The sequence below is a fragment of the Euwallacea fornicatus genome, chromosome 8 (genome assembly GCF_040115645.1).
Source record: "Euwallacea fornicatus isolate EFF26 chromosome 8, ASM4011564v1, whole genome shotgun sequence".
NCBI lineage: Eukaryota > Metazoa > Arthropoda > Insecta > Coleoptera > Curculionidae > Euwallacea > Euwallacea fornicatus.
Window position 1 is genome coordinate 5,029,399 of NC_089548.1, and position 9,157 is coordinate 5,038,555.

The 9,157-nt window shown below is 40.1% G+C and overlaps 2 protein-coding genes across 2 annotated transcripts in view; one reads left to right on the forward strand and one right to left on the reverse strand.

Moving 5' to 3' along the window:
- The window catches only part of LOC136340726 (uncharacterized), an 83,605-nt gene that overhangs the window by 68,534 nt on the left and 5,914 nt on the right, over positions 1–9,157 (forward strand). The window contains exons 6-7 of the mRNA XM_066285027.1: positions 7,699–7,894; positions 8,370–8,515. Of these exons, the coding sequence (XP_066141124.1) occupies positions 7,699–7,894; positions 8,370–8,515 (342 nt within the window). The remainder of the gene's footprint in view (positions 1–7,698; positions 7,895–8,369; positions 8,516–9,157) is intronic.
- On the reverse strand, positions 3,528–4,308 carry LOC136340489 (uncharacterized). Its single transcript, XM_066284633.1, has 3 exons — positions 4,178–4,308; positions 3,902–4,115; positions 3,528–3,762 (listed from the first exon to the last, which is right to left on the reverse strand). The coding sequence occupies exons 1-3, from the start codon at positions 4,190–4,192 to the stop codon at positions 3,677–3,679; spliced, it is 315 nt and encodes a 104-aa protein (XP_066140730.1). The 5' UTR covers positions 4,193–4,308; the 3' UTR covers positions 3,528–3,676.

Consider the following 9,157-nt stretch of genomic DNA (forward strand, 5'->3'; position numbering starts at 1 on the left):
ACTGAGATGGTGCAAAGAACGTGTACATTGGAATCTTGAATGAGGATCATGTCGTGTTTAGCGATGAATCCAGATTCCATTTGGATATGCGTGATGGCCGGGCAAGAGTAAGAAGAAGATGATGTGGAAAACGAGATTCTTAGTTAGCAATACTGAGGCATGTCCATCAAATTGTTGGGGTAATGGTTTGGGGTGCTATTGCATATGATTGCAGGTCACCTTCACTTTTCATTAGGGGCAGTGTGACAGTCCAACAATACATCCAACCAGTTCTGAAACCTCATCTCGTGCCTTATCTGGAAACTGTTATTAATCCATCAAGACAATGCACGACCATATGGGACTTCTTTCAACAAAATGCAATTAATTTGCTACCTTGGCCACATCGGTCTCCAGACCTCTCACCGATGTATGGGATATTGTAGGTAGAAGGTTACATAATTTACCCCATCTCCCACAAACCCTAACGGCGCTACGTAGTGCTGTCCAGTTAGCCTAGAATCATATTTCCCAAGAGGATGTCAATCACGTATAAGGCACCGCGGAGGACCAAAAAATTATAACTTTTTTTTATGTTTTCAACAATTAAATTTATTCTATTTGTTAATAAAGTACTTGTTTTAGCATAAGCATGCATGCTAAAAATTATTTAAATAAAACCATTCTTACAGGGTGTTCTCTTTTCTATGTCGCGCAGTATCTTAACCAAGAACTTTTTCCTCATAGACTGTGACAAACCGCCATTTCCACGGGGAGAATGGCAGTGAGTTCAAGCTTGGAGGTTGTAATTAGGGCGCAACGACCTTTAATATGAGCTATCACTCGCCCCCCCCCTTCTCACTAGAAATTTCGGGGGTAACTGTCATCTCTGTTCAGGACTTGGAGGTGAAGGGTTAAAGATGCAATAAAAAATCGCCCCCCTTGAATCGGAAATCGACGAGACCGACTGTTTTTACACATTTTAATTTTAAATACTGAACGTCGAGTTTACCCTGGACACATATGTGTGTGCGTTATTCAGTGACGAGTGGGTAATGCGGATGAGAATTAACGTGAGTTAACGGCGATAACTCGACAAATAAAACATTTCATATCTTGATGTTTTAATCATAACCTGAACTAATTTCATATCAGTTGATAGAGCCACAAAGCAAGTTTTCAACAACAAAAGAGCACGGGTCGGTGCAGCCTAAAAAAAAATAATAACCATGGAAAGAAACACCGTTACTCTGTACCACCCTTGCGAAAAAACGAGCCCTTCAAAAGGCATTTTTGCTAAAAAATAGAGTATTTCTCGGAAACGTTTTTTACCTTTTTTTGTAGGTTTACAATAGCCGATCACTTTATTTAGGTCCCGTTAGAACTTTCCGAAATGCCGGAGGGTGCAGAGTTGGCACGGTTAATGGTACCGAAAAGAACTAACAGTAAGAGAGATATTTTTTAAATGTGCGAATATTAGAATTTATTTTATCAAAGACGAGCGGGATTAATTCAACTCCCGTGGAGAGGAATCTTGCCCGAATCCTTCACTAGATTCAAGACTAATGTGATAGAGAGCAAAGCTTCATGCCTGTTCCGACACATCATCATTAGCACCTCGCTCGATATCGAAATCACTCATTAGCGAACATCTTAGCTGGTAAAAGCGGCATTATACTTCTGGTCAAAAATTTGTGTTCAGAGCCGTTATCGAGGGGTCTCAAAAGGCATCCCTTGTTCCGATTCCAAATACCAACAACCTTATCACCGTTATTCTTCGTTTTTTATGGCATTGTGATGTTTAAACCGCCCTCTTTATACGAGGGCCGGCCGACTTGCGTAATTTCGTCTCGGCGAATTTGGCTCATAAAATTGCATCAACGGGACTTTTTTTTTTTTAAGGGCAAATGCCCTCATTTTCTAGTCCTTCCAACAAGATTCTTCAGTTAGTCTCTAACAGTTCTTAACGCAACGTCATGAACTCGCAACACCAGCCATTTTACTGCTGCTCCCCGGCATTCGTGACTTCCCAGCGACCCTTTAAATTTATTCCGAACGATTCATCAGAGTTATCACATAGATTAGAACTAGCGGACCTTGTACTAGCTGGACAGTACACTTCATCGACCAGATACCTACAATACAGAGAGCAGTGCCTAAAAGGGTTAGCCAGGAAGAGCGGCGAAGTGAATAAGAACATGGTGAGATTTGAAAATACGAAGTCGAGTGATCCCGAGTACGTCCAGAGGAGGAAGAAGAACAACGAGGCATCAAGGAGGTCTAGAGAGGCGACGAAGAGAAAGCAGGATGAACTAGCTATAAGAGTGAAGTTTCTGGAACAGGAGGTATTGCATCTGAGGACCAAGTTGCTGGAGACTATTAATGAGAGGGACTTTCTGGGCAGCCTCCTCTGGAGTCGTTATGTACAGTAACTGTGAATAGCGCACCGGGAATGTGTGATGACTTGTTATGTCATGGAATTATTCTACGGACTTCCATGGCATTTAACTGTATCCCGTACCAACCCGTGCCGCAACCGAAAAGTTCCCCGCAAGTTTTCCACACGTGTCCATTTCATAGTATCCATATTCTCGGTAAGCTATCTGTGTCAAAATTAGGAGAAAACCTGTACTTTTGATAGGGGCAATGTATAAAAATTGCTTGTTTAAGCTCAGTAGCTCAATATACGTCTTATTATGTTACATAATTGCAAATTAGAAATGGGTATTAAATCGACCTTGCGTACGCATATTACTAAAGTAAGGTACGCTACAAGTAGTGTCTCATTTAGCCTCCAATTCGCTTAAGCTAAAACGTGGTTATGCAATTACGCACGTAATGCTTAGATAATTCAAATTGAGAAATCGGAAATAGTTTTCATATTTAGCTAATTTTTAAACTTTACTTAGCACCTCGGACGTTGTACGTCACTGGTTTTATACAACGAGAATCCCCGAGTAGCTTCGTGGAGACATAAATATCAGGCAGTCGAGTGCGTAAAAGTCAGGTTTCCCCAAAAAAAAACCCACGTATTTCCAAAATTTAAGCCCATCTAGGGCCGCTCGACGCCACTGATTTTATATAGAGTTACGTTTTCGTCTAGAGACGGTCATTTCTCATTTACCCCCTGAACAACTAAGGGCGTACTGAAGGACAATTACGAAATTAAAAAATTATGTATACTTCAAAGTGAGTTTCACTAATTTATTTTTCCGGCAGCGCTCCGCCCCTGATTTTACCAATTCCTGAACAGTTTCTCAGAGGGCCGGAAATTTATCAGCTAAAGATTTAAATGTGACCGCCCTACCGAAGGGCAATTGCGAAATTAAAGCTAGAAATATTCGATTTTATATTCAGTTATTATGATTTGTCAAAAAGCTCATTTTAGGGTCTGTTCAGACGTCCGTAGCCCTCTAAAATAAACTTCGGTCAGTGGCGTGTCTTGCGCGGTGGAAACCTTTTAATTCTATCAGTATAAGACATCTTGTGCTAATACCGAAATTCGGTAAGTTAGTGATGTGCAGTTCAGTGAATAAAAAAGGCCTGTGTGAGTTTAATATCGTATTTATTTATAAAACGTATATAGAAAAAAGTACATTCGAAATTGGTTTGTGCTAATGGTCAGGATAAGTTTTTAAATTATAGTACGGAGAAGCCCCCGTAAGAAAAAATGTACAATTGACAATTCTCCATTGCTTTACCAGTACCAACCATATCCATGATGCAGTCCATAGCCCAAGGACACATAGGGGTAATGCCCATAGTACCCACCTCCGTAGTGCCCTAAAGGAAACATACAGTTACAGTCATATTTTAGCTTCAATAGGAAAAGCTCGAAGCTTTAAAGTACGTTGCCACATAATCATAAAATTTCTCTACCCAAAATCATCCTGAAGACGATGAAGATTATTAAATACTTTACCGTAAGGATAATGTCCAAAACTGTAGGGATAATAACTCCCAAAGCCATAACCGAATCCTCCATAAGCTCCTCTTTTCGTTTTCGTCGAAGATGAGGCGTCGACATTCTCCACATTTTCCGGTGCAGGTACCAGTTCTACAGCTTCTTCATTTTCTTTGGGCGAGGGCTTGGACATTACGAAGCCCACGCATAGCAAAACGACAATGACGCAGATCTAATTTTCCATAAAAATCACCTTAAGTTATACCATTCACAATATTTGAATTCGACACTCACCGAGTATCTTCTCATTTTGAGGTAAATTGACTAGTTTCGATGATGAGACGATCGATAACTGATTTCGAATTGAATTGCGACTGCGTTTTTATATGGTTGGCAGAAAATGTACACTAACCCTGTATCAAGGTCTTGGTATGGTGCACGAAGGAAATTATGACCGTACCATTGTTGGGTTAAGGTTGAAGCGATCGACTGGGTTCCTACCGCTTGTCAGATTCATATTTGTGATCTACAAAGTCCTTCGGGAGATTTTTCGATCAGTGTCCGTACTTCAAGTTGGATGATTTCGGCCATGTTACTTTAACCTTTGTGTCGGAGAGGCGCAATCCAAAAGCAGCTACAGCAGGGAGATCACGCTCACGAGACATGTGAACCAAGGGCTTTTATGGAAATTTGACACGATGGGAAGGGCCTGTTGAGTTTTTTTTTATTTCCATGGAAATTTGCGTCTAGATGAAGTTCGTAGTATCTAGGTTTCTTGGGCTTAATGTGTCTGACATGTTGAACGGGCAATATCACATTAAAAATTAGCCTTGGAAAATACAAATACCTTAAGGGTTGTTAGGCATTTTTTTCCATTAAAAAATCCCTTTTTTTGTTTCATATTTTTATCGTTTTGTCCTTGCTTCGGAGATATGTACATTTTTAAATTCGAATATCTCAAACATAATCAAAATTTAAATATCCAAGGTAGGTAAATCATTTGTTGCCAAGGGCTTTAAAGAACTTGATATGGATTGAAACAATCAGATCACTGCCTCCTGAAAGCTCAAATTACCCCTGAACCAATAGGGATATAGGCGATAGGGAAGGAATAGGCATCAATTAGGTCCTTGGCACATATTCATATCGTTCTGCGGACGGTAATTTTGTGGTTTTCTGAACAAGGCCCTTTTTGCATGCCGGCAATAAAATACGACGGTCTGTTTTCTCAGTACTGGTAGTACGGCTAACGAGTCATTTCCTCAGTTCGTTAATACCAAATTTAAGATCAGTTGATTTATGAGTTAATTTGGCAACATTCGGCAGAGCCATTTCAAGATTTTTGCAGGTAACAAACATCTCAGAATTTCTTTGCTGAATTTTTGTTTGAAAGTCCAATGAAACTTAATAAAATGAAGAGATCGGGGAGCTGAACGCTCACTTTTCCAAGTTTTGACAAACATTTTTATCTCGAACTTTCTGAGTTTTATTTAGTTTCCAGTGGCTCAAGTTTTCTTAATATAAAAACAGTTATTACACATATTGGTTGAAAAATATCTATCTTTTTTAGGAAGATTGATTATAACGTTGTTCGAACACCTCTTATTTTATATTTTATTATCGCCCTTGGAATGAAACGTTTTAAGGCAATTTTAATTGCGTTCCGTAGCATTTAAAATCACACGTACAGTGTCTTGCACTGGTGCGTCAGGCTTCCTTAACTTCCATAACAACAAAGTTAACGATTTGTTTCTACCGCAGGATTACTCAGCGCGTAAAAGCGAAATTATTTTCTGATGTACAAGATGACCCCAGAAAGCGTGACGATATATATGACCTAAATCTAAGGGCCAATTTTCGAGAACTCAGAGATGGCAGGCTTCAGGGGCAGGGTAAAGTAGACAAAGATTGTAGATTTTTGAATTTTGTACAGGATGCCGGTGGGAAAATTGGGGCTTTCCATTTGAAACAAGCAAGTTGTTGAGGCTTGAAATCGTGCTTCTTCGGACGCCCACTTCTGCGGCTGCGGAGGACTTTTCCAAAATCGAAACGCATCAGAAGGTAGCTGGTTAGGCCCTCTTCGAGCCCCAGAGGCCTGATTCCAGAACCCAAGGCGGTTAGTGCACGATACCGATTTGCGTGGATCCTTGCAGCTGTCAAATTTTTCACGTTTTCCTGAGTATCTCGGAAACAGTAGATTTGAAAGACGGGGCCCCTTACACTAACTGAGCTTAAAATTTGACGAGAAACCCGAAAACGACAAAAACATTGGGGGGTTCCCTTTAGAATAACTGAAGTTGTATATCGTCGCACTTTGCGGGGTCACCCTGTACTTGAGAACATAATTTCTGGAAATACGCTTTTACGTGCTGTGCAATCCTACAGAAGAAAAAATTGTTAACTTCAATGGTACGGAAGCTAAAGAAGCCTGTCGCACCGTTGCAGGACCCTGTATATAACATTAATGAGCGTTTTCACATGTCTTTTACCGAAATGCTTGAAGTTTTTCACGCACTCGTCGACCTCTTCCACCTTGAGAAACCATCGGAACGTATCAGAAATTTTCAGAAGCATATTGTCACTGCATTCACACAAAAAGATAATTGATACTTGGATGGCCATCACGTGAGTTTATTAATTGTTCAGTTAGTAAGATTGGAAATGAAGAAACCTACTTATTACCTGAATCAGAACCGTATGAATAAATAATAGCCGCGTCCGAGGGCAACAATGGACGCGAACTCTTCGAAGGAGATTTTTTATTGGGAAACAATAATTGGTATTTATTAATAAAAATAATCTTAATTTACATGGTACCGAAGATAATGGCCGCGAAAGTAGTCGTAAACACGGGAATATTTGCATTGAAATTAGGTGCGTGCATCAAGGGAAATGATTCGACAGTTTCGAATCGAGATGTAAATGAAATGATGAAAACGTTCTCGGTCCTTCATCGTTTAATTTTTGCAGTGGAATTTTAACAATAATTAAAAAATTCAAAAACATCATAGATTTGTGAAACTTCGACGGTTTAAGCTTCAGTTGCCGTTTGCGGAGTTGCGGCGACGCGTGTAATTATGAAATGATTATAGAGCTAGGTAAATTGCACAGAGTTACCAGGGGTGATTCCCCCAAACTTATTATTGTTCCTAATCAAAATTCTCGGAATTTAATTTCAGGATAAAATAATAGCACAGAATTAACGTTTCAACGTTATTTCCATATCAAACAAATTTGCTTCCGTTTTCGAAATCGACTTAATAACATCTAATGGCGCATAATTACCCATAAACATTTACCAACACATTGCGTGTAAGTGGGCTAATAGTGCTGGTTATTTTCACGATTCAAGTGGGGCACGTTAACATTGATGTTGTCACCCATAGCTAATCTTCTATCAATCGTTTTCTTCGCGTAAGCTCTCCTCATTGCATCGTTTATAAACTATTTAACAGACCTAGAGAAGACCGTGAGGCCTTCGACGCCTGAAGATGAATGGCGTTTAATTAAATTCGGCCAATCCACAAAAATCATCTCGACGTTCTATTCTACCAAATCGGAATCCCCTCAAGGTGGAGGACTACAACGGAATAAAAGGATTAAGCGAAATGCCTGAATAATTTCAAATTAATTCGCGAAAAATTTCATTAAGGTGTCAAACGTTTCCAACACGGGTTCGAAACAATGAAGAAGCCTTCCAATGATGACTGGCCTTTTCCCGATCAATAGAATAGACCTTAAAGTGTGAAAATGAGATTCTTATTTTAATTAGATTAATTAGAGACGCATGCGATGTAATTAGGCGTAATTTTCAGTATGGTCTACGTACGTGCAAAAACACCTCGATGGACGATGGTAGTATTCGACCTGCGCGGAGGGAATCCGGCTTGCGCAGAGAGGGTATAAACTGGCAGCGACAACTTCCTGGACTCGATGGTACGGCCGGCTCACGGGAGGCTGCTGATGGGCTCGGGTGTAGATTCACCCTGAAATCGCTTATTGGTGATGTAGGTGAGCCAAGGTGCCACGAAAAAGCAACGGAGTGTCTGAACTCATCTTGTTTTTCATCAACAAAGTAAGAAACGAAATCGGTCAAATCGGCGATCGGGCATAAAGTTATTTTCGCCCTCCCTCTCCGAAACGTCGATATTTAAACAGGAATTCGCATTACTACATAAGAATTCAATTTCCATACTATCCACCCCGTTATCGCGTAGCACATCAACAGTTTAATTTACTGTTAAATAGAGCCACCCTCGTTAACATCAAATCTAAGGAGGATGATCCGTGATTAATTGCAGAGATCGGTCTTGGGAAGATAAAATCTATCTGCAGAGCGCAAAGGGAGCGAATTAAAAAAAAAATAATTGCGAAATGACATATATTTGACGGGAAATAAATTTTAAATTCCGTTTCACTGCCGGTGCGCGATGCGCGAATCCAGACTTGACCCTTATTTACAAGGGAAATTTTATCCATAATTTAGCGGCAGTTGCAACGGTCGTCGTAACGCAGCGTCTTCTGCCTTCCATCTTCAGGCAGAAAATAATCCGCGTTGAAGCTCGATTCCTCTACAGGGCGTTCCCGGACGACTGCACAACAAGAATTTCTTGGGCGAAAAAGACGTTTTAGGTAAACTTACTTATGTTCAATGTTGCTTTGTTTTGCCGCTGCAGGGCGCCAAAGTTCGCGAATAAAGTCGTTTTTTTCGAAATAATTAGCATGAGCTTTCATCGACTCCGCCTAATTTTTTAATTTCGGAGCTGACGTCGGAACGCGTAAATTTACGCGCTTTGACGGAATTTGCGGGTCCTCTTTTAATGCGCGGAAACCTTCAAAATGGAGCGAAAGTAAAAGTTTTTTTTTTGGTTGTCCTCCATATGGACGACTTAAATTTTCTCGCTGCCACTGGATCATTTTATTTAAAAACTTTTTCGTTTCTCGTAAAATTCTTATCAGACGCACAGTTTCTCCACAAACATTTTTTACGGTGCCTTGCGATCGATCACTATCGTGAAAACAGTGTTGGAGAAATGGTCGACACGATGTCTAAAGGACAGATTAATTTTTTTAAATTAGTTTATTTAAGTATTGAGAAACTATGAACGTTTGTTATAGGAGTTTAAACAAAGTTTGTAGTTGTTTAGAATTACAACTTTTTTCACGTTTCCCTTCCAACTGACCAGCAGTGGTGAGTTCCAAGGCACCGTAAATAGTTTTTTTGCAGAGGGACTGTACGCCTGGCGAAAGCTTTCCAGGGAACGAAAAAGCTTC

Coding starts and splice junctions, on each gene's coding strand:
- LOC136340489 (XM_066284633.1), bottom strand. Junction 3,763..3,901: donor TTTTGGACATTATCCTTACG/GTAAAGTATTTA, acceptor TGTTTCCTTTAG/GGCACTACGGAGGTGGGTAC.